The sequence below is a fragment of the Cebus imitator genome, unplaced genomic scaffold, assembly GCF_001604975.1.
Source record: "Cebus imitator isolate Cc_AM_T3 unplaced genomic scaffold, Cebus_imitator-1.0 Scaffold106, whole genome shotgun sequence".
NCBI lineage: Eukaryota > Metazoa > Chordata > Mammalia > Primates > Cebidae > Cebus > Cebus imitator.
Window position 1 is genome coordinate 4,539,110 of NW_016107421.1, and position 24,683 is coordinate 4,563,792.

Here is a 24,683-nt window from a genome sequence, read left to right on the forward strand (position 1 = left end):
AACTGAATTGCAAAAGCAGTTCCTGGAGCAGAGAATGTAGGTTTTTAAATGACGTGAGAGGGAAGGGAAGGGAGAGAATGTTGGGAAGCGCACGGTCCTGGAGGATGAAGGAGGGCAATTCTCTAATGTCCGTGGGAATTCAGAAGGACAAGCTGGCCGGGCGGACTGGAGACACTCTCGCCTTGGGACTCGCTGAGTTTGCGGCGCCCCTGAGCACCCAGAGGCTGGCCCTGGAGTCCAGGAGGAGAGCGCGGCGGCGCGGAGCTCCCAGGCGTTCCCCGCAGCGCGTCCTAGGTCCTGGAACCGCCGCGCCGCGCGTCCTGGTTTCCACGCCTGCCCCATCTGCCCGCGGAGCTTGGCTTTTCTTGACAGGCAGGGCCTCGGTCTGCTCCCCGCGCGGGGCTGCCCACGGCTGCGGGGCCCTCCTGGCAGAATCCAAGCGGTGAGGGGCACGCCGTCTGCACCAGAAAGCCCTGGGCTTAGAGTCCCACTTACTAGTTGGCGTTGCCACTTACTGGTCGGTGGCTTTGGTAGGGCGCGTTTCTGAGCCTCAGTTTCCCCATCTACAAAGCCGAAGTAAATAGCGCTCTCCCTGCGGAATTAGAAATTTCGACACCGTGCTGCTCGCTCAGCAAGCGGATCCTACCCGGCCCAGGGCAGTACCGCGGCGCCGAGTCACCCGCAAAGTCGCCGCAACTCAAACGAATCGCAGCTGTGTGGTCAACCTTCCCCTCCCCGCCGCCGTCTTTCTCCCCAGACTGGCTTGGGGACGAGTATCCAGGGCTGTCCCTGGCAGGGGCGCCTCCAGCGCCGGCGCCCCAGGTGTCCGCCCCGCCCTCCGCCCTGCCGGGAGTCCGACGGGTCTGTGCTCCCGGAGCTGGGCGGGCCGCAGCCCATGTGGTTGGGGGGGGAGGCTCCGGGACCTGGCCAGCTGCCTGCCTGCCTGCCCGGGAGAGCCTGGCGCGAGCCAGCCGCCCTGCTCCCCGCGCGCTGCTTGGCGCCATCATCCAACCTTGCCCAGGCGCCCCGACCTGACGCCGCCCTGCTTCGTCGCCCTCCTTTCTCTCCCAGGTGCTGGACCAGGGACTGAGCGTCCCCCGGAGAGGGTCCGGTGAGTGCACCAGGAAGGGGGAACAGCGGGGCCAGGGTGGCGCCCAGGACTGGGGGCTTAGGCTTTGGGGGGTGCGCGGTGTCCCTTGTAGCGCCACTGGTATGAAAACGCCCCCCAGCCGCCAACCTCCAGGCCCTGGTGCAGGCTGGTGAGGAGAGCGCGTTCCCAGCCACGCAGCCTTAGTCCCCGGGCTTCACCTGGATTCTTTGAGCAGTCTGGTCTGGCTGCGGGGACGGGTGGGAATGGGGTGGCGGGGAAACCCCATCTTGGGCAAAACGGTTGGTTTAATCAGAAGCTCCACAGCCTTCACTGCGGGTCTGCCATGCAGGCTGGGCCAAGGCAGCTGACGCCATGGATACTCGGGCTGGCCCCAGCGGGGAAAGGCGTCCTCCCCGCCCAGGAGCTGGTCTTGGGGTGAGGAAAAGGCCATATGATCTTGGCATGGGAGGAGGCACCCGGCTTCCTCTTGGCGTCTAAAAGCCTGTTTCGTTGGAATCAGCTTTTGTTTGCGGACAGTCTCCGTGGGCCCACCAGGCAGATGTGGGAAGGGTCTCTGAGCTGTGCGCACCTGTGGGCTTCATCCCCACTGGCCCGAAGTCCCCACAGGAACAGAATCTCACTTCTAAATCCGCAAAGATTCCACGGGCTTATACACTGCGTCCTACTGACACTAACTGGCACTGAAAACTCCACCTCACTTGGGTTGGGGCCTTTACAGGTCCTTTTTTAGTAGATGGTGTGATTGGTATCTTGTTCACATATTTCCTTCTGAGGGAGTGATGACAGTTGAGAGGAGAGCAAGGCCCCCAATAGGTGCACAGGACAGCATTGCTGGTGGCTGTGAAGTCTCAGGAAAGGCTCCTGGACATGCAGACCACGCTGCTGAGCAGTGACATTGGCACCTCGGGTTCAGCTGGCCTGCATCTGTGCTAAGAAACCCATCCCTCCACCTGCTCATTGGTGGGACTCAGCTGACCTCACCAAGGCCTCAGTGTTCCTGAGCCCAGCCCCCTCCCTGCCCAGGTGCTTAGTATCTAAGCAGCAGTCACTGTGCCCCCGGCCCTCACTCAGACCCAGAGAACAGCAGCAGGTGCCTCACAGGACTGGGACTGATTGAAGACACATTTAGAGAACATGCGATGGTGCCAAGATCAGACACGGGGAGGTAGTGGGTCTTGCTGAGTATGGCATGAGTGACTCGGAAAAATTAAAACCAGCTGAATGTGTGCCCAGTGGAGGATGGGGGTGGGCTAGTGGGAACCCTGTGGGCTAATGGGAAAAGTGAATTTGGTGCCTTTCAATGGCTCAAGTGAAACCCAGTCTCAGTAGTTGGGGCAGCCTTCTAGGGCCAACTGTCTTGTTCTTTTCAGAAGCAACCTCTGGAGGAACAGCTTTCCCCACTCCTCCTCCCCACTGCCCCCATGCCATCACTCCTCTTAATTTCAACATCCTGGCATCATCCAGGGCTGGAGAGGGCCAGAGAGGTCCTGGAGCTCAGCCATTGTTCATGGAACAGATGGGGAAACTAAGATGCTGAGAGGAGGGGCAGCTGTCCCAGGAGGCTGGGCGGCTGTGCCTGAACTGGAATGGAACCCAGCTCTCACCTCTCAGCCCCATCCTCCTTCTCAGCCTCACCTGGGACCCATCCTTGCTGTAGAGACTAGCACTGAGGCTTTAGGTGCAAATGCAAAACTCACGTCCATTTATAAATGAGGTTTACCAACAACTCCCCAGAGAGCTGGGAGAACAGAGGGATGGCAGATTGGTGAGCAGGTGGTTAAGGGGCAGAACTCTCTCCCAGTGCTGTTGCTGCTGGAGCCACTCCCGAGCCTTGTGGCTACAGCACAGATGTGCCTGGTTTACCTGTAGGGAAGGGAGTGGCCCTTCTGGCTGGAAATGTGCCCATTTAGCCACTGATAAGGGCTAGGGGTCAGTGCCTACTGACAGGTATCAGGTCCTGCCTATGGAAATAACCACACAGGCCAACCTCGACGGCAGCATTTGGGAAACAGCCACTAAGGATTAAGACAGAAGGACCGCAGTTGTCATCTCTGCCACCACCCCCCTTATCAGCAAGAATAGCACCATACGACACACCTCGGCTCTGAGTCAGAGAGCATTCCTGCTGTTGTTAGCTTGCCAGTTTCTGTTTACCCAGGCGAGTGACCACCCACAATCACCATTGTTCCAAGGCTCCCGAAGCAGCCAGCCCAGGAGCTAGTTAAGCCAAGTCTTCATCCAGGAGGAACGCCACCCCACCCTGATTTCCCTTCAATTTGGCCAAAACATGAATTCAACTCTTTAATGGATAAAGATGATACACCACTGGAATTCAGCAGTCTGGGCCAGGGATGCCCGTCTTACAAAATCAGCTCCTCTCTCCCCTCCCTGTCTGTTAACCCCTTTGTCCCCTCCCACTGCCCCACTATGGCTATTAAACCATTGGGGAAGGTGGACTGTCTCTAATGTTTAAAATATGATTGAATCTGAGCAGTGGAACAGATGCTAAGTGGAAGTGTTTTGTTCAGGAACCTCGTGAGTAGGTGTTATCTACACAGAAGTGGAACAAGAGGCAGATAGAGCAGGGTGGCATCTGCCCTCCCCCAGCACATGCACTCTGGGAGCCCCCCCACCCCACCCAGCCAGGGCAGGCGCAGAGCAGCCCTGCACCCCTCATGGGCCTAGCACATTCTCTGCCCCCACCTTCCTGAGCCCGTGGAAGTCGAGGCTGCAGTGAGCCGTGATTGCACTACTGCACTCCAGCCTGAGTGACAGAGTGGGACCTTATCTCAAAAAAAAAAAGAAAAAAAAGAAAAAGAAAAAAAGAAACAAAACCAAGATTTGAAAGGGGGCAAAATGGAGAAGAAACAGATATCCAGGCAGCCTCTAGGACATCGGTTCTGATGTGCTGTGACCTTTTTATCCATCCATTTACTGGTCACAGACTATGGTCTAAAAAGGTAAAGCTTGCAAGATTGACAAAAGCAGATTTTTCCTTTTGTTTTGCTTTTCTTCCTCATACATCATGATTTAAGTTTATCAAACTGAAGCCTAGAATTTTGGCTTCTACTTGAGGAGGAGAGAGGGAATGATACTGCTTCAGCTGATGGTCACACTGTCCATCCGTTCTGAAAATAGAACATCAATGAATGCTCTTAGCATCCCAGTTTTTCAGAACTCCTGAAAAATAAAAATGAATGAACTTCAGTCATGCAGAGTCATATATCACATAATAACTTTATGTTCCAATTCTTTAGAAACCAGAAAGTGTGTGCTCTATGGGAGCATCAAAAATTAATTCTGTAGTAAGGGTTTCCTGACCAGACCTAAATCCAACTGTAAAAGAGCAGGGTTTGTTTGTCCCAAGGCACTGGGGCAATCTCTTCCTGTCGCAAACACTCATCTTTATGTTTAAGGGTGGAAATGCTGAGGAATGGTTGCAAAAAATTCAACAAATTATCCTTCTCCATTTCTATGGCATAAGCCAGGGACTACTTTGGTTGACTTCCATGAGAGCTCTGTGGACATTTTCATTTTAAATGGTATCTGCCCAGAAAATGTCACTTTTCATAATTAATCTCTTGTGCAACAAAATTGAAGTACATCTCCAGCACAAGGGGAGTTTTGTTAGTATTTTTATGATAAACATATGGTCAGCAGCACTGATAAGAGATGCTTTTCAGAATTCAGAAGCAAAATTGAGTCTTTTTGATGGTTTTAAGACTTCCCCCTGAAAGCACACAGGTTGGACCCCTTCTCTGATGTTCTTAAGAAAATAGGTTCAAGTCCTCAAAACTTGTTAAAATTACATGGTAATTTTTAAACTTTCAGTTACTCACAACAGAACTCCTAGTCACACAAACAAAATGTTCCCCAAAGCCTCAGTGACCAGAGCAAAGCTGGTCTGTCTGTAGCTGCAGCATCCGAGGGCTGAGGGCTTCCCTGTCAAAGCCTGCTGCATACGAGGGAGCTGCAAGCACTGAAAAGCACCTGCCGTGTGCTGGGAACAGACAGAAGTACTATTCTGGTGGAACTTAACAATAACTAATGGGACATCACCAACTGTTAAGGGGTATAAAGAAACATTAAAGAGATGGGGACAGGTGAAGGAGTAGAAACCAGAGGATGGTCAGGGAAATCCTCTGTGGGGAGTGTGCACAGTTTTGCAGTGTCCAGTGTGCATGCATTGGTGGTGAGGTTCTCCCTGGTACAATTGTGCTCCAATTTCATACCCAGCAGTAATGTCCATCAGCATGAGCTGTGAGGTCTGTATGTTATTGCCATATGAAAAACCAGCAAGAGGATCTGTCATTCTCTACTCAGCCACCACCACTGCATCACTACCCTGCCTCACACCCATTACCCACCCAACAGGATGTAAAGGCCAAGGTCTTCTTTTACTCACCCACCACCCAAGTGAATGAGTCTCCCCTAGAGCTTTGCTACTCAGAGGGGTCTGGAGAGCAGCATGGGCCAACTCTAACATGCACCTGAGCTGCCTGGGGTTCTTGTTAAAAGGCAAATTCTGAATGAGTAGGTCTGGAGTGGGGCCTGAGAGTCTGCCCTTTTAACAAATTCCCAGGGGATGCTTCTGGTCCACAAGCCACATTTTGAGTAGCAAGCAAGATTCTAAGGTTCCACTTATCTTGGCTTTTGACAGAGGATTTTTCTTCCTCTGTCCTTTGGACATTGATTGGGATCAGGTCTGATGAACTTCAAAAAGGGCATAAGATCATCTGAAGTTTGACTTCTTGGTCATCAGGTTACCTGCAAACACAGCATGGCACAGTGCATTGGGTGGGGCTGCTGCTCTGCTGAGCAGCTGAGTCACACCAGACTCTTGGCCAGGCACTGTGGCTCCCACCTGGAATCCCAGCTTTTTGAGAGGCTGAGACAGAAGGATTGCTTGAGCCCAGGGGTTCAAGACCAGCCTGGGACACACAATGAGAACTCGTCTCTAAAAATTTTTTTTTAAGTAAAAAAAAAAAAAAATTCAACTAGATTTGCTGAGGGTGAAGCCTGGCCACCAGTAGTGTTAGATGATTCTAATACACACCAGGCTTGAGAATCCCTGCTGGGTAGCCCCATAGCTGACCTCTCTTGAGTAAATAAAGCTCAGCACCTGCTGTTCATCCTGCCCAGACGTCTTGTTCTCCCAAGTTGCACCACTTTTGCCTCCCCATGGAAATTATGTGGATATTTCCAGCACAAGCACATCCCCCTCACAGGCATCAGGCTCATATGACCTCCCACTGGAGCCACACCTCCCCCAGCGTGGCAAACCTAAACAGCTCCGCACACCCAGAGGTTGGTAAAATCTTCCAGGTGCTGTGTAGTCTCCCAGCTTTTCCACCTAGTGGGTCAGTCATCCAGACATCCCTCTCCACATGGAGCCTGCACCATCGTTCTAGGAGATCTGGGAGATTCACAGAAGATTCTGAGCTGACTATGACTTTGCTGTGACATTTCCTCTTTTCTGTGCTATTCCCTCTCCCAAGAAACTTAAAGTGAGAAGCCTCAGGGATGGAGCATTTCTCTCCTGGGGTTTCCCATTGCAAAGCTCAACCCTAGGTTGGGGAGAGAATCCCTGCCCCTAGATGAGGAGATCACTGATATTTATCCCACAATGGAAAGAGAATGAGGGACCCGTGCTGAGTTTGTTCAGGAGAGTGGGAAGTAGATCCCTTTTAAAATCCGAATGTGGGAATTTTGCATAGATTCACTTAAATTCATTACACTACACAAGTTTCCAGACAAGCATTTGCCTGTTTAGAAATCCACTTAACCCAAGTAGAGACAGATGTCCTGAGAAATCGGTGGCATTCTGTGGTGTCTCTTACTTTGTGACTTGGTTGACGTCGGTAGGCTTCCAGGACTGACCACTTGTGATCCTGTGACGTTCCAGGTGTGACCCCGACAAGAAGCAGAAATGGGGAAGAAACTGGATCTTTCCAAGCTTACTGATGAAGAGGCCCAGCATGTCTTGGAAGTTGTTCAACGAGACTTTGACCTCCGAAGGAAAGAAGAGGAAAGACTAGAGTGAGTGTGCCATGCTAAGCCCACAGAGCCCGGGTTCCCTGATATCCCCCCCAGGGCCATCATCTGAGTGCTCTCTGGGTGGGTAGACAGCCACATGCAGGGTGAAGACTGGTGGACAGAAAGCCGGGTCTGGGACAGGGTTCTTCTTTCTGGCCTTGGTTTTCTCAATGAGGGGATCTGACTTGCCAAATGGACATTCAGTTGTTCTCTGAATAGTTTTATTTCAACTTGACCCAGTTTCCATGGTGATGTCTCCTAAGCTAGGTCATGCTTAGCCACATCTTTGAAGAACGTAGCAAAAGGTGATACATGGGGAAAGTCTCCACTCAGTTCTGAAACACCCAGATGTTGGAATCAAGACTTTAGGACAGAGACCACCCTTCCACCTTTCCTTTCATCAGTGCCAGGCAGCATCCCATCCTCACCATGGCTGACCCCAGCACCGTTTTGTACCACTCTGCCCAGTGACTGGGCTAAAACCCAGTTGTCCTTGTTCATTCCTCCCTCCACTGCACACCTTCCTCCCCCATCTATCATCTGGGCCCCCTTATCCTTTCTTCATGTCTTTAGTGGATTGGGTCAGCCTGTGAGAAGGAGGCATATGAGGAAAGTAGCCAAGCAAAAGCTGAGAGGATGCTCCGGGTGGAGGATGGAGGGCAGAGGGCAGAGGACCCCTCTGAAAACAGCAGGAGAGAGCCTGGCATGCCCCAGGGAGAACACAGGCTGGCGAGGCTGGAGTGGAGTGAATGAGGGGGCCAGGAAGAGAGTCGGTTGGAGACGTAACGGATGGGGGACATGGGATTTGGTGCAGGTCACGGGGGTCCTATAGAGCTTTACAGGGCCTCAGCCTTTCTCTGAGTCACCACAGGCCTTTGAGCAGAGCAACAGCAAGTCCTGGTTTGTGTTTCATGGTGGTGGGCTCTGTGACGTGGCCAGATGTACTTTACAGGCAGGGCCAGCAAGCTTGTCGAGAGATCAGATGTGGGGTATCCAGGGTGGGATGGATCAAGGGCAACTTTAAGGCTGTGGCCTGAGCAACTTGAAGGACAGAGATGAGGTCAGCTCTGCTGGAGAGGGCACAGATGGAGAAGTTTGGGGGAAATGTTTCAGGCATGTTGAAGTGACATCACGCAGCTGTGTCCAACGGACATTGGACACACACTAGCCCAGAGCTCAGAGGAGTTGCTTCATAACGGTGAAGTTTCATATGGTGAAACCAGATCAATGGTATTTGTATTCGTTTCTAGGGCTGCTGTATACGGGACTTGTACCCTACAGCTTTAGCACAGATTCTGCAGGTCAGAGGTCCTAAAGTCAAGGTGTCCTCAGAGCTACATTCCAGCTGGAGGCTCGAGGGAGGACCCATCTCTTGGCCTTTTCCAGGCTCTAGAGGCTTCCTGGATTCCTTGGCTCCTGGCCCCTCCTCCACCCTCCACGTCCAAGGCCATCAGCACAGTGTCTAACAATGTCTCCCTCTCCCTCTGTCTGCCTCTCACCCTCACCCTCTCTCGCCTACGCCTCCATGGTCATGTCCCTGTGTCTGACTCTCCTGCCTTCCTCTGTCCCTGTGAGGAGAAATGTGGTTACATTTAGGGACTTCCCACATCATCCAGGACCCTCTCCCCTTCTCAGGATCCTTAATATCATTCTATCGGCAAAGTCCCTTTTGCTACGTGAGGTGACATTTTCACAGGTTACTAGGACTAGGACATGAATGTCTTGGAGTGGCAGTATTGTTCAGCTGACCCCAACATTTAAAGCTTCAGGGCTGCAGGAGACCACACTGGAAGAGAATTTGGATAGAGACCAGCCCCGGGGGACTTCAGCTCCAGCATATTGAGGAGACAAAGCACTAAGAAAGGAGACAGAAGGAGCTGCAGATGTGGGGGGCTTTGGGTCCCCACACTGAACAGGGTCCATGGCAAAGCACTAGGTGAAGCAAGAGCAATTCGGCCCCACATGGAGCAGGGGCACCCGTGTTGGTGGAGAGAGGATGGGTCAGAGCCGCCCCACCGTGTGATCCCCCACTCTCCCTCGGCACTGGACCACCAATCACCCCTGGATTCCATTATAGCCCAGGTTTCACCACTGGCCTTTGGAGAGGGCACATCCTGCTGGCTCTGGTAGAGCCAGTACCAGACTGGTGCCCACAGTTGGCTGCAACCAACTTCTCAAAGCCTGAGCAGGGGCTGCTGACTGGCACACAGCTGACCCCAGGGCTGCCACCCTGTCCCCTCCACTGGCAGGAAAATGCAGTCTCATGGGCCCTGTCCTCACCCTCCTCTCTGCAGTCTCAGATCCCCCATTTCCACGTTCTGATTTCCCTCACCCTCTCTTTCCCATTCTCTCTATGTAAACGCAAATGTTCTCTCTCTGTTTAAACCAGAGCAGCAATCCCTGCCTCAGCCTTGGCATTCAGGCTGTGCCAAGGGCAGAACCCTGTTCTCATTAATAGACCCTTCTTCCCGAGCGGGTCCTTCCCAGGTGGATCCTGCCTCGTCTCCAGGGCAGCCTTGGCTATCGTCAGCCCTTATTTTAAACGGCAGCTTGTAACTTCTCATGGCCTATGTATAGATGATGCAGAGAAATGGGAAGGCAGGGGGAGCCATGTTTTCCAAGAAGCAGAGGGAGGGAGCCAGTGGAGCCTGAGGGTCCCAGGCAGGCACTGTCTTTCAGGGACTGTTGAGTGCTCAGCCCCGCTCCAGTCCAGGCTCCTCTGAAGCGGGTTTAGCAGAAACTCCCCTGCGTTTCCTGTCTGTGATTCACCCACTTCTGACAACCGTCTTTCCTTATCTCATTTTCTTCTCATAATTTCACATTGCAAAGAAGGGACACACCTCGATCACCTCTCAGGACTCTTAGGAAAGGACGTCTTTTGTAAGAACATGGGTTCTGATGACCCCACCTGGTGGGTCACTGATGGCCAGTTGGTTACAGCCAGGGTCACATGGCTCATTGTGTGCCTGAGGCCATTTGCTCAGAATGTGAGCCGGTGGTGGGGGCGTGTAATTGGCCCACTCTGCTATGTCTTCGTGGCCTACTATGTGATCAGGGGCTGGGCTTATTAGATGCCCAAATGCCTTCCTACGGGAAGGGGCCACATGAACGTAGAGTACCATGTTGAAAATGTCAGTGTGCAGAGAGGCAGTGCTGTGGAAAGCCTGTTTCAAGGTGGTGTTAGGTCAGGAATACCGAAGCCCAAATTGCATTGCTATGATGGCTCTCACTATGAGAATACATTTCAGCGGGTGATACATTTGAAAGGCAAAAAATCATGTAGATCAGTGGTACCCAACCTTTTTGGCACCAGGGACCAGTTTCATAGAAGACAATTTTTCCACAGATGGGTGGGGGGGGCAGTGGTGGGGATGGTTTTGGGATGAAACTTTTCCACCTCATTCTCATAAGGAGCACACAGATTAGATCCCTGGCAGGCACAGTTCACAATAGAAACTGTAGGCGTTCTATGAGAATCTAATGCTGCCGTTGACCTGGTGGGAGGCGGCGCTCAGGCGGGAATGCTGTCTTACCCATGGCTCACCTCCTGCCACATGGTCGGGCTCCTCACAGGCCAGGGACCCATGCTGGGCTGCAGCTGGGGGATTGGGGATCCCGATGTAAACAGTGTGGGGGCAGAGGTCGTCAAGAGGTTTTTGAGTTTCTCGTTTCATTTGCGCTTGTCTTTTGTTGACTGCCCTATTGGTTAAATATGCCACTAAAAGTAGAGCTGCCCCTACCTGGGAGACACCTTCTCACAGGTGCCACCTGAGCCCCGGGGAGTGGCAGGGCTCTGGCAGGTGGGCACATGTCCCGTGCAGGTGCCGTGAGCACTGCAGGGTTAGAACACACTCGCTGAGTGTTCTGCTCAAACCGCGTGATGTTGACGCTCAGCAAGGCCACAGTGGAAACAGGCGTGGAATAAAGGCTCTGGTTCTTGGCACCAAAATTGGTTCTGCAAGGAGCTGGCGAAATTACCAGAAATCCATGATGACACGGATGATAATTTTTACAATAACGAACCTCCTTCTTCCCCATCTCTCATCATCGTTCATCTGTGTGGCTCACCAGTATCAGCATGAACCATCATCTGCGTGCCCCTGCCACAGGGCCCCGTTCTCTGCAGCGTCTCTCTGGGTGACATCCTCCGGGACCTCATGTCTGCTCCCGACCGCTGAGTCTTAAATATCTGAATCAGCAACAGGCTGGATGAAGAAACTGGTGCTCAAGGGACCACTTAGTGTGTGGCGGTAACAAATGTAGCAATTTGGGAACCACCCAGCAGTTTCCAGTGTATCTCACACCCTGTGAGAGGGGTGCTCGTAGGCAGCCCAGCGGGGGAAACCCAAGGTCACTGATGGGAGAGAGGAGAGAATTAGCAGGGGTGGGGGAATTGTAAAACCAGGAAACGCACCTGGTCGCTGCTTGGAAAGAGCTTCACTAGCCCGACTCTGCGTCAGGTGAACACAGCATGCAGACGCAAGGCCAGTGCCCCAGAAACAAGTTTCCCAGGGGGTTGATTTGCTTAAGAGCCGATTCACTAAATGCACCAATGTAAAAGCAATCAAACCTAAGAAAATGTATGTCTTTTAACATATCTTACATTAGTGGATTGTGTCAGCTGGATTCCAGCTCAGTATTTCTCCCCAGATGTGAGCCTCAATCCACGTTGAAGGACACTGGCCAGGGTCTGGAGGTGACCTGTGCCTTTTCCCGCAGCATCAGGACATCAGGATTTCTCCTCTGTCAAAGCAGGGACAAAAGAGCTGGCCCAGATCCCTGATATACTGGAGGAAGGCGGGCATGTGACCCAGAGACCCCGAGACCAGCGTACTGTCCCCAGGCTGTGGAAGCTCCTGCCCCTCCCTCCAGGCCATGCTGTAGACATTCAGCAATGCACACCCCGACCAGGATCTCCTTGCTGGCCCTTAGGAGGGACCAGTGAGAAGGAAGGGGAAGCCAGCATGTCTTGATCCAGCCTAGGCAGGCATGGATTTGGGAATGGGCTGTTTACATAGAGTGGGAGGGTTGTTCCTGCCTCCCACGAGGACACAGTGCTGTGTGCCACAGAATCAGAAACTTGAAGATGTACAAAATTTGGATGTTAGTACCATTGGCGTCAGACGGAAGTTTTAGGATAGATTTGACTTGACACCCGCACCCTGCCCCGGGGCTGCCCCGTCAGCAGCCCCTCCTCAGCCTCCGTCCCTCCCGACTCTGCCCTCCGCCCAGCCCTCTGTCTGTCCTGGGCGTTCCTTTCCCCACGCTCTCCTGACTTTTCTCTGTGGTTAGTTTGAAGCCTCTTCTTTTTCCTCCTGGCCTGTTACTGGAATAAATTGCCAACGACAGCTCTTCCTAGAGGGTTTGAGTCCATCGCTTTCATGGATGCATCTTTCAAATGGTCAAAGAACAAATAAATCCTCTGTGATTTAAACTGCTTCATACCGGAAAGAGTGTTCACTAGCCTCGCCCTAACACCTCACACTCATGAAGATAAAGAAAAAAAAATACAGCCCAGTTAAATCATCATGTAAATAGACCTAAGGCCGTACTGTCCATGACAGAAGCTACTAGACACTTGTGGCTATTTAAATTAATTATAATAAAATTATAATTAAATAAAATTTAGCTCTTCAATCTCATTAGTTACACTGCAGGTTTTTGATGGCCACACGTTGGTACACCGTATCAGACCTTTGCAGAGGCCAATTTGGAATAAGGCAGCAAAAGTCTTAAAAGTGTGCTCAGCAGCTCCTCTGGCTGAAAGTCAGCATAAGGAGAGAATCAGACAAGGGTTACAGGAGAGAAGAACTAGAAAGACCCTAATGTCCAAATCTTCAGGCTTTGCTTAAATACCAAATTTAACAATGATTTAACAATGGGATGCTCAGCACCAAATACAAATAATGCTGTAGAAATAAATTAGCATGAATAGTTCACAAGACATTGTCCAGTAGAAAAAGCAAGTTGTGAAAATGTGAATTTATCCCATTTTACTTTTTTTCCTTTTTTTGAGACAGGGCTTGCTCTGTTGCCCAGGCTGGAGTGCAGTGGCGCAGTCACGGCTCACTGCAGCCTCGACCTCCCGGACTCAAGCAATCCTCCCACCTCAGTCTCCCAAGTAGCTGGGACTACAGGCGTGCCCCACTACACCCAGCTAATTTTTTAATTTTTTGTAGAGATGGGGTCTCTCTATGTTGCCCAAGCTTGTCTTGAACTCCTAGGCTCAAGTGATCCTCCCATTTCAACCTCCCAAAGTTCTGGGATTACAGATGTGAGCCATCATACTTAATCCCATTTTGCTTTTTAAAAAGTACATCAAAAAATCTAATAATAGTAGCAGAAGCTCAGCACCCATTGAGCCCTTTCTGGATGTGGCTCTCTGTGTCATGTGTTAAAGTCTAGCCCCTTCTGTGTCTCCTTTGCTGGAACTTCTTGGACTCCTTAAATATTCCCTATTGCAGGGTCCAGGGTCCTGCCATCAACTCTCCTCTCTGCTCTGTGTCACTTCTCCAGTGACCCTGTCCAGCCCCAAGGTTTTAAATGACTTCTAGAGCAGCTCTGCCTGACGGAACGTTCTGCAGTGATGGAAATGTTCTGTACCTGCAGCTAGGGGCTACTGCAGTGGTGTGACAACCCATCTAAACAATGAGTCCCAAATCTACACCCGCATCAGAGGCCAGTCCTCCAAACTCTGGCTTTTGTAGACAAAGCCTGCACGACACTGCAGCCAGAGTTTCCCACTGGCACCTCTGTCCCAGCATGTCCAAAACAGCAGTTGTAATTTCTCCTCCACCTCCAAGCACCGCTTCCCCATATTGGACGCAGGCTGGTTGCCAAAGTTAAGTTCTCAGGACTCATGGCTGTCTCTGCTCCTTCCCTCTCAACCCACATCCCACACTCAGCCAGCCCCATGGCTCAGGCATCAAAATACGTGCCCAATACAGCTTCAACTCACCACCCTCATGGCTGGCCTCAGGTCAGGCCACACTGTCTTGCTGTGGACACCACGGGAATCCACCTCCGACCAACACTCACCCTTCTCTCCCTCCACTCTTACTGTCTTGTGGTCCATTCTCCCCAGGGCCCCCGGACTCGCCCCTTAAAAATGTGGATCAGGGTTGGGCGAGGTGGCTCAAGCCCATAATCCCAGCACTTTGGGGGACCAAGGTGGGTGGATCACGAGGTCAGGAGATCAAAACCATCCTGGGTAACACGGTGAAACCCCATCTCTACTAAAACTGCAAAAGACTTAGCCAGGCCTGGTGGCACCTGCCTGTAGTCCCAGCTACTCGGGAAGCTGAGGCAGGAGAATCACTTGAACCTTGGAGGCAGAGGTTACAGTGAGCTGAGATCGTGCCATGGCACTACTCAGGCCACAGCCTGAGCAATGGAGCAAGACCCTGTCTCAAAATTTAAAAAAAAAAAATGTGGATCAGGCCATGCCCCAGCTCATAACCCCCACAGAGCTTCCATTGTGTTTATGATGAAATTCACCCTCCTCACTCCTGCTCACCATAGGACCTCACTCCCACCTGCATTTCCTCCTTAGTGCTTCTCCAATGCCCAGTGAGTCATTTCCTTGTTAGCATCTTATCCCTGCGGGCATCTAAGCCGCACGAGGGCTCTGTCGCGTTGGTTGCCCTGTCACCAGCGACTTGCACCCTGCTGAACGTGGGATGGCTCCACAGCTCTCTGGGTTCACATGGGATGATGACCTCGTTCAACGTCATCTCTGTTGTCTCATTTAACCCTCAGACAACTCTGGGGTGTGGTTACTATTACTGTCTCCATTCACAGGTGAGAAACTGAGGCAGGTTGCCCAGCTATGATGAATATCTGGGAAATGTTAACTTTTAGCATTGGCGGGTCTGTCTGCAGGGAGTGTTAGCTGGCTGTGTATTGTCTCATATTATTGTTCCTCTCACCTCCTTTTCCCCCATAAACATATATTACATCTAAAATAATTCACTCTAGACTGAGCACAGTGGCTCATTCCTGTAATCCCAGCACTTTGGGGGGCCAAGGAGGGTGGATTACCTGAGGTCAGGAGTTCGAGACCCACCTGGCCAACATAGTAAAACCCCCCCTCCGTCTCTACTTAAAAAAAAAAAAAAAAAAAGTACAAAAAATTAGCCAGGCGTGGTGGCAGGTACCTGTAATCCCAGCTACTCAAGAGGCTGAGGCACAAGCATCTCCTGAGCCCAGAAGGCAGAGGTTGGAGTGAGCTGAGATCATGTCACTGCACTCCCGCCTGGGCAACAGAGTGAGACTCCATCTCAGAATAAATAAAAATAAAAACAAAATAAAATAATTAACTCTAATTCCTTAGTATTAAATATCCAGTGTGTGTTCAAACTTTTCTGCACCTCTCCAAATAAGGTCCGGATCCTATACTTGCTTGCTGTCTCTTTTAAGTCTTTTTGAATCTGTAAGAATTCTTTCCAGCTCTCTCTCTTTTTCCTTTGAAGCTTATGTGTAGAAGAAAGCTAGCCGTTTGCTTTTGTTGAATTTTTCACAATCTGGAGTTAGGTGAGGATATCCCCGTGACGTTTGCACCAAAGTTCCTTTGTCTCTGTTTTCCTGCAAGCTGAGTTCCATAGAAGTGGTCCCCAGGGTGCTCTCGTCTCGAGGGTTTTAGATTCATTCATATTACTTGGCTATTAAAAAGGTTTTAAGTACAGAAAAGATCATCACATGTTATTTTTTAATGTTCTACAAATACAAAGTAGCGCCAAAGTAAAGCTTCTTGAAGGGAACACCGGTTAATAGTCACAGCTTTTTAACTCCCTCTGTCCCTAGAAGAGCCCAGAACTTCTCGGGCACCCATTGCTGTCCTGGACCCGAGGGACCTCAGGCTGTGGACAGAAGGAGCAAGCCTCCACCTTGGCACCCGGGAGCTTGCACTGGTGCTTATTTGTGTCTTGCTTTATATCATCCTGTGTCAACTCCTTCCAGTAACTGCTTTCTGTGTTGTTAGGATGCCCCTCAGCTGTGGCTAAGGTAGAAATTAATGGATATTCCCCAAGTCCAGGAAGAACTATGAGACTGTGCATAGCCAGACTTGGGTGACGCACGCCCTGGGGGAAAGACTGAAGCCCAAACGGAACACCCTGTTTTGAAGGACACAGCCCACAAATCAAATATTAGGCCTGCCAGCCTGCCCTGGAAAGGCAAATAGGTGGTGGCGTGGATTTGTGGTCTCTGAAAACACAGGAGGTTCCTGAGAGAATCTGTGAAGGGTCTCCAGTACGAGACATGGCCAAATGGTGGCTGGCTTTAAAAACAAAATTTTTTTTGGCCGGGGTCAGTGACTCACACCTGTAACCCTAGCACTGTGGGAGGCCGAGGCAGGTAGATCACCTGAGGTCAGGAGTTCAAGACCAGCCTGGTTAGCATGGCAAAACCCCATCTCTATTAAAAATACAAAAATTAGCCAGGCATGGTGGCAGACACTTGTCATGTAAGCTATTTGGAAGGCTGAGACAGGAGAATCGCTTGAACCCCAGGGGCAAAGGCTGTACTCAGCCAAGATTGCTCCACTTAACTCCAGCCTGGACAACAGAGCGAAACTCCATCTCAAAAAAATTATAATAATAAATATAAATAAGTTTTTTATCATAAGGAATTTGAAATCACCCTTACCTGGTCTAGTTGGTGTCATTGACACAGGCAACTCTAGAGATGAAAAAAATAGGGGCCGAAACAGGAAGCCTAGGGGAACGTCGGTCTCAGATCTTTTACGAGGTTCTCTGAGGCTCAGTCTCTCAGTGCCTGCCTTATCACACCACCACTCACTTCCTCTTCACCGTTTTTACCGTCATCTTGGCCTTCTCCTTCAGTGGATCTCCAAGAACTTCAGTGAGTTTCCTGCTCCCTCTCGGTAATTCCTAACACCTGGTTCTGGAGTCTGGATCCCGATGTGGGGGTTTGTTTGGTTGCTGCACTTCAGCCATTTGGGCCCTCAATCCTGTGACTCACTGGGTCTTTTGTGCCCCAGCCCCCGACTCAGGGTCACCGTCAGGAATTATTTTTCCATCACCTGGGGTCTGTCTTCAGGCTGTTTTCTCAGGAATGGCATGGAGTGTGGATTTGTCTTTGAGGATCTCTGTTCCACATGGCTGGGAGTACAGTCTAAGCTCACACACTTTCCGCTCCAGGCTGTGGGGATGCTGCTACCAGTGGTAAGCAGAATAATGCCCCCCCAAAAAAAAGATGTCCCCAATCCCCAGAACCTATGAAATCATGAGGCTATACGGCAAAGGGGATTATGCAATTTTGGCTGCTCACCAGCTGGCCTGGACCTGGGAGATGATCCCGGGTTCCCTGGGTGGGCCCGTTACCATCACAGAGCCTTGGAAGCAGAGGGGATGGCTGGTTTTGAAGATGGAGAAAGGGGCCAGGAGCCCACACGCCTGAAGCCCTCAAGAAGATGAACTGCCAGAGAGCAGATTCTCCCTTGGGGGCTCCAGGAAGGGCCACGGTCCTGCTGGCACCTTGAAGTTAGCTCAGTGAAACCGAGTCAAACTTCTGCCCTCCAGAGCTGGCAGGTAGTACATTTGCATTGGTTTTTCATTGTATTTTGTTTTCGTTTTGTTTTTTGAGATGGAATTTCACTCTTGTTGCCCAGGCTGGTGTGCAGTGGTGAGATCTCAGCTCACTGCAACCTCCACCTCCTGGGCTCAAGTGATTCTCCTGCCTCAGCCTCCCAAGTAGCTGGGATTATAGGCATGTGCCACCACATCTGGCTAATTTTTTTATTTTTGGTAGAGACAGGGTTTCATCATGTTGGTCAGGCTGGTCTCGAACTCCTGACCTCAGGTGATCCACCTGCCTCAGCCTCCCAAATGTGCCTGGCCAGCATTTGCGTTGTTTTAAGCCATGGAGTTGGTGGCTCTCTGCAATGGCAGCAGTAGGACGGGAGCCACTGCCCCACGGCCAGCCCTCAGCCTTACAGAAGGCCCCCTGCACAGCCTCATCCCCATTGGAGGCCGCCAGTTCCATCCACCATGCTGGTAGGCGGTTTACCCACCCTGTAACCAAGTGGCCTTGTCGGTCTACACAGGTATCTCCCACCATCCAGCGACCCTTCTAATCTGAGGACCCAGCTCTTTCTTTGTTTCTTCTTTGGTTGGAAGAGTTTTCCAGTGCTGTTAGGGTGATGTCTGCTTCTGTGGCGTGGTCAGAAACTCACTAACACCCAACCAAGCTGTGTGAAGAAAATGCAGGTCTTTTATTTCCCATCTGCTTCTGTTCGTGAGGCCCCAGCCCTTGAGCAGCAAGAGAGTGCAGGCTTCAGTGCTTCGGATCTCCTGGACGCTGCTCACTTACCGGGTCTCTGTTCCTGGCTCAGCTTCTCTCCCAGAGCTCCCCACTACCCCATCGCTGCTCCCCAACCCCTGCTTTTGGCCAGGCCAGAAGCTGAGCCTTGGAGGAAGGGCTCATGGCCTTCCCAGTGGCCGGGTTGATGGGGCCTGGACTCCGCACACTGTCCCTACCTCCGGATGCAGAATGGAGGGCAGGTTGGCTTGCAGGATGGGGACCACTGGCTGGTACACGAAGGGTCCTGGCCGGGCACTGAGATGCAGGTGGCCCCAACACTGAGACCGTGATCCCAGCCATGTGCCACAGCCTCTCCATCAACCCCAAGCCCCTGCAGTCCCCTGGATGCCCCACACCTCGTGCCATCCTGCGGGAGCGTGGTCTGAGGACCGTAAGGATGTGGACTCCCCACCACCCCAGCACCCAATGCAAGCCCCTCACGCAGGCTCTCCCCAGGCCTGTGTGCTGGACCTCGAGGAAGGCCACAGTAGGAGCGTCCCCCTGCTGTGCCCACAATGGTGGCCACCAGCCCCGCCAGCCCGGGCTCCCCCCAGTACTCCTGCATGTCGCCACACACGCCTGTCTGGATTCCACCTCAAGAGGGGCAGAGCAGGGCACAGGTCTGACCCCTTCACCCTGCGAGGCTCACCTCTCCACCCAGACCCCATCTTAGAAGCGGACTTCCCTTTCTCTTCCCATCCTGGAAGCGTTTTCCTTCCCCAGTATACGCCCTTTCCTCAGAGGCCGCCTGGCCTCCCTTGAGGGCAGGAGTCTCCCCTCGGCTGTGTTCTGCCCCACCAGTCACAGCTCTCGGCAGGGTGTCCCAGGGCCACCCGGAGATGGGAATGCAGAGGACAGGAGTGTGGGTTCCCCGGCCCCCAGGAGGAGGACAGAACCTCCCTTCCACTCCATGCGGCCCCCAGGACGAGGACAGAACCTCCCTTCCACTCCATGCAGCTCGTCTCCAGGGCTCCGCGTCACCGGGGAGCTCACCTTCTCTGCCTTTCCCACCATCTCCCCACTCTCTCCCATCACTTCCTCCCTTTTCTTCGCATTCTGGGGAGAGCAAACTTGACTTCGGAATCAGCGTTTCTCGAACCTTTGGGCCTCAGGACCCCTTTACATTTCCCAAATTACTGAGAACCCCAAAGAGTTTTACTTATACAGGTCATATCTATTAATATTTACCATATCAGAAATTAAAACTGGGAGGTTAAAAATGTTTATGTATTCACTCATTTTAAAATAACAGTAAACCCTCTTCATGTTAACATAAATACAATTTTTATAAAAAGTGAGATTTTCCCAAAACAAGATCATGAGTAAGCCAAGTGGTATTGTTCTATTTTTGCAAATCCCTTTGATGTCTGAAACAACAGAAGATGGCTGAGTTCTCTGCTTGCTCCTATACTCCGTGGGTTGTAACACGTTGTCTGGGCTGTAGTAGCCGGAGAAAATCTAGGCTCACACAGACACGTAATTGAAAAAAGGAGTATTTGAATAGCGTTTGCAGATAATAAACATTATGTTTTGTAACAACATGAAAGCCTGGCAGTAGGTCGTTTGTTTGTTTCTTACTTTCTTTGTTTCTTTCTTTCTTTCTTTTTTAGACAAAGTCTCATTCTGTTGCCAGGCTGGAGTGCAGTGGCGCGATCTTGGCTCACTGCAACCTCTGCTTCCCAGGTTCAAGCGATTCTCCTGCCTCAGCCTCCTGAGTAGCTGTGACTACAGGCGTGCTCCACCATGCCTGGCTGATTTTTGTATTTTTAGTAGAGATGGTTTCACCATTTGGCCAGGCTAGTCTTGAACTCCTGACTTTAGGTGATCTGCCTGCCTCAGCCTCCCAAAGTGCTGGGATTACAGGTGTAAGCCACCGTGCCCAGCCAGTTGGTAGTTTCTTAAAGGTTAATTTCGATGTGGAATCTGAAGCCATATTAACAAACTTTTCCTTTTCTGTTTGTTGAAATCCATTGGTCTCCCTTGCACTTGAAATGGATTTTCTACCCCTGTATGATTTTTGTAACACTATGCATTAATCATTTGGAAAACACTGGCTCACTGAGTTATGCAGACTTCTCAAATGTTGACACATTTCATGTGCATACCAAAAGAGAATCACTTCTGTTGCTCTCACCAGCATCTCATCAAAAACCTCCCAGTGTTGGAAACTGTCAAGCTCACAGCAGGGAATATGTGATTTCCAAAACCCTACTTTGTGCTTGAAAACTTTCGTTTTATTACTGGCAATAAATACTGTCACTTCTTTTCCTTGAAGTGAGAGTCTCACTTTGTTCATTTTTGAGAAAATATCTGCCAAATACCAAGTCGAAATAGTTCATCTCTCAGTTGTTCTCTCAAGTGGAAATGGCATTTCATGAGAAGTTTCTAGCTCAGGTTGCAATCTGAACAATTGCCCCGTCCCTTTGATAGAAATATCTGTCACTTTTCAACATGTGACAGAAGAGCTTTCTGTACTACTGCATGCTCATCATACACGGACTGGGGCCATGGTTCAGAAAGACGTAACTTTCAGTGTTTCATCAAGGTGGTTCTTAAATGAAACTGTTTTTTCCTCTCATTTCTTTTTCTGGTTTTTTTTGTTTTTTTTTTTTTTTGAGACGGAGTTTCGCTCTTGTTACCCAGGCTGGAGTGCAGTGGCACAATCTTGGTTCACTGCAACCTCTGCCTCCTGGGTTCAAGCGACTCTCCTGTCTCAGCCTCCTGAGTAGCTGAGATTACAGGTATGCACCACTATGCCAGGTTAATTTTTGTATTTTTAGTAGAGACAGGGTTTCACCATGTTGGCCAGGCTGGTCTTGAACTCCCGACCTCAGGTGATCTGCCTGCCTTGGCCTCCCAAAGTGCTGGGATTACAGGTATGAGCCACGCCACAACTGGCTCGTCTCTTTTTCAATGAAGCAGACAATGACTGTAGCACAGTTGGGACCGCTGCTCTGACTCCGGCTAAAGCCTCAGTGGTTTACTCACCATTTTTTTTTTTTTTTTTGAGACAGAGTCTTGCTCCGTCACCCAGGCTGGAGGGCAGTGGTACAATCTCGGCTCACTGCAACCTCCACCTCCCAGGTTCAAGCAATTCTCCTGCCTCAGCCTCCCGAGTAGCTGGGATTACAGGCGCATGCCGCCACCCCCGGCTACTTTGTGTATTTTAGTAGATAGGGATTTCACTGTGTTGCCCAGGATGATTGTGAACTCCTGCGCTCAGGCAGTCCGCCTGCCTTGGCCTCCCAAAGTGCTGGGATTACAGGCATGAGCCACTTTGCCCAGCCCCACCAGTGTTTCTACACCTTTGGTGCAGGCGTCCGAGAGCAAAGAAAGGGCAAAGATGTCTCAGTATCATTACAAAAATAGCTTTAGCCTGTGACCCACCCCCTAAAGGATCTTAGGAACCTCCAGAGGAGAGGTCCATGGACCACCTGGAAGATCACTATTTGAAATCGTTGGGCCTAATATTCCCCGGTAGAGATCGTGCCCACGGCTCCTCCACTGTGGCTGTGACTCCTTGCCGTCTCTGTCTCCACCAGCTCTTCTCCACCCCCACCAGCAGAGCCAGTGGGTCTCTCGTCTCAGCCTGGTTTCCTCCTGCGTCTCCTCCATCCCTCTCATCGAGACTATATGAACTTTCTTATGCCCCATTCAGCACACCAAGCCAACTTGTTTCAAGTCTGTTTCTGATGATAAGTCACATTCGGGGGGGTCTTTTATTCGTGAAGCTAACTTTAACTTGGAGCCGGATGCTGGGCTTTTGCCTGTTGAGGAGTGACTTCTAGTCAACCCAGTAAGCAGAGGGCGTGATTGCTCCGGCCCCGTTCACCCTTCAGGATCTGAAGCTGCGGGTCTGGCTGATGTGTCCTGGAGTGGCTGGCAGGTGTCATTTGTTCTCCCCAAATGGGGTCTTCTCTGCCTTCCCTTCCTAGTCTCTGGCTATGAAGAAGGGAGGTTATGTTTTACAGAATCTAAAGCAGAGTATTATTATCCTTTCCCCCAGTGTCAGCCCCTGAAATAGATCAAGCTCCAGCTGCTGCCCAGGACTCCTCTGGGCTGTTATTTAAGAGAAACTCCTGCAGCCTGAGATGGCCTCCCATCACCTCGTGGATCCCTCCACTCTCCTCACCTCTGTCACACTCTGGGTGTCCCCATCAAAATCGGTGCACTTCAGAGTTCTCACGAGACAATGGCACCTAGTGTCCTTCTTGTTTTTGTCACTAAGAATGGATTAATTTTATGTCATCTGAAGCTGAAAATATTACGTTTGGCAGACATTCTCTGAAATCTAGAACAAAAGAAACGTTTTCATTATCATCCAAGGGTACATTTTCCAATAAGTTCAACTTGGCAGGTTCACCAGGAAGCTGTGTGTTATTTAAACCCGGATGGTCTAGGAGAACCGTGGTTTTACTGGGACTTCCCGATGCTGGATGAATGCTGCTCTGGAAACTCGCTGAGCCATTTCATCTGCGCTCTAGGGGAGCAAACCTGGGCATTAGCTCAACTCTTGCCCCCCTGCTGGAAGAGACCCAAAACTGCTTGATCAGGAACTGCCATCTGGCTTTGCCCTCAGGACTCCGTGACCGCCGTGGGGAGGGTACAGTAACCTGTTGACCAAAATTGGTACGATTGTAAACAGCCACAGAAAGGCTTAAATTCAATGTCATTTCTATGAAATCTCGTGTTTCCAATCCATTCCAGCCTATGAAAATTGCCCGTTTGAGCTCAGCCCTCAACACAAAGATGCCTGTGTACTTTTGCCCAACTTTGGGTCACTGTTTTCTGCATAGGAAACAGTTGCTGTTTGTGTGTATGTGTGCATGTGTTTGTATGCATGTGTGTGTGTGTGTGTACATGTACACATTTAAAGCCTGTTGCAAAAACAAGATGTCTGATATATTTCTTGTTTCTGATATCTTTCCAAGGGGGCTGAAGGGCAAGATTAAGAAGGAAAGCTCCAAGAGGGAGCTGCTTTCCGACACTGCCCATCTGAACGAGACCCACTGTGCCCACTGCCTGCAGCCCTACCGGCTGCTTGTGAACAGCAAAAGGCAGTGTCTGGAATGCGGCCTCTTCACCTGCAAAAGCTGTGGCTGCATCGACCCAGAGGAGCAGGCCTGGCTCTGTGACCCCTGCCATCTGGCCAGGTAAGCCCAAGCCTTGAGGTCAAATGACCTTGATAGTTTCTGGATCTGGCGTGTGCCTTCAGTGGGGCTAGCTGACGAAGGCTGGACGCACACATGCGCACACTTGTGTGTGCGTGATTTATGCAGGCCTGTGTGCAGCACACAGGCAGTGCCACGGGCCTGTGCTTGTCTCTGCAGAGTTGTGAAGATCGGCTCACTGGAGTGGTACTATGAGCACGTGAAAGCCCGCTTCAAGAGGTTCGGAAGTGCCAAAGTGATCCAGTCCCTCCGTGGGCGGCTGCAGAGTGGAGGTAAGGAGTGGACAGTGGGAAGGGCTTTTATTCCCAGGCATGTTAGGAATATTAAAGCATGTTCCTTTGGAGTGTGCGTGTGTGTGTGCGTGTGTGCGTGTGTGTGTGTGCACGTACGTGTGTGCATGCGCTTGTCTGTCAATTCCTCCTTCTGGTATCTTATGTGAAGTTGGCTGCTTTTTTTTTTAATTTAATTTTTGTAGAGACAGGCATCTCACCATGTTGCCCAGGCTGGCCTTGAACTCCTGGGCTTCAGCAATCTACCCACCTCGGCCTCCCCAAGTGCTGGGACTACAGGCGTGAGCCACTATGCCCTGTGAAGTTGGCATCTTTTTATGTGAGGTGCAAACCTCTGCACCCCACTGGACTTGTCAGAGCACCTCAGAAGTCCTGGGTGCTGTTGAAGTTGCCAATATTTGAAATTGTATTGTTTTCAAATCTTCAAAGTAAGTTGAAAACTCAAAGCCAAGTTTCTGAAAGCAGCTGCTGATTGAATCGCCAGAGTGCTTGTTAATGTTACATGTTTTCCAAGCCTTTCTTCCCTGGGACATCTGGTTTGGGGCCGAGACTCTGTCTTTTCAACAAACATTTCACATGAATCTGGTGATTATCAACATTTAGAGAAATCTGTTGTAATTCAATTGTTTTTGTCTTCTGAATCCAAGTATTTATCTCATGATGAATTTGCAATCCAGGCAGTAGGCTTAAACTAAACAATGTGTTTGCCTATCATATCCTCCTGTAAGGCACTTGAAAGAGATCTTTTCGGGG

The 24,683-nt window shown here is 50.8% G+C and overlaps 1 protein-coding gene across 5 annotated transcripts in view; it reads left to right on the forward strand.

The window, feature by feature from the left end:
* Positions 1 to 448: 448 nt before the first annotated feature.
* The window catches only part of MLPH (melanophilin), a 59,302-nt gene continuing 35,067 nt past the window's right edge, over positions 449 to 24,683 (forward strand). The window contains exons 1-5 of one of the 5 annotated variants that reach the window (XM_037741760.1): positions 449 to 1,051; positions 1,092 to 1,111; positions 7,017 to 7,150; positions 23,401 to 23,622; positions 23,800 to 23,912. In XM_037741760.1, coding sequence (XP_037597688.1) covers positions 7,041 to 7,150; positions 23,401 to 23,622; positions 23,800 to 23,912 — 445 coding nt within the window. In that variant the 5' untranslated portion in view covers positions 449 to 1,051; positions 1,092 to 1,111; positions 7,017 to 7,040. Of the gene's footprint in view, positions 1,052 to 1,091; positions 1,112 to 6,994; positions 7,151 to 23,400; positions 23,623 to 23,799; positions 23,913 to 24,683 lie in introns of those variants that run through there. The other 4 variants (XM_037741761.1, XM_017537745.2, XM_017537748.2 and 1 more) reach the window with 4 other exon arrangements.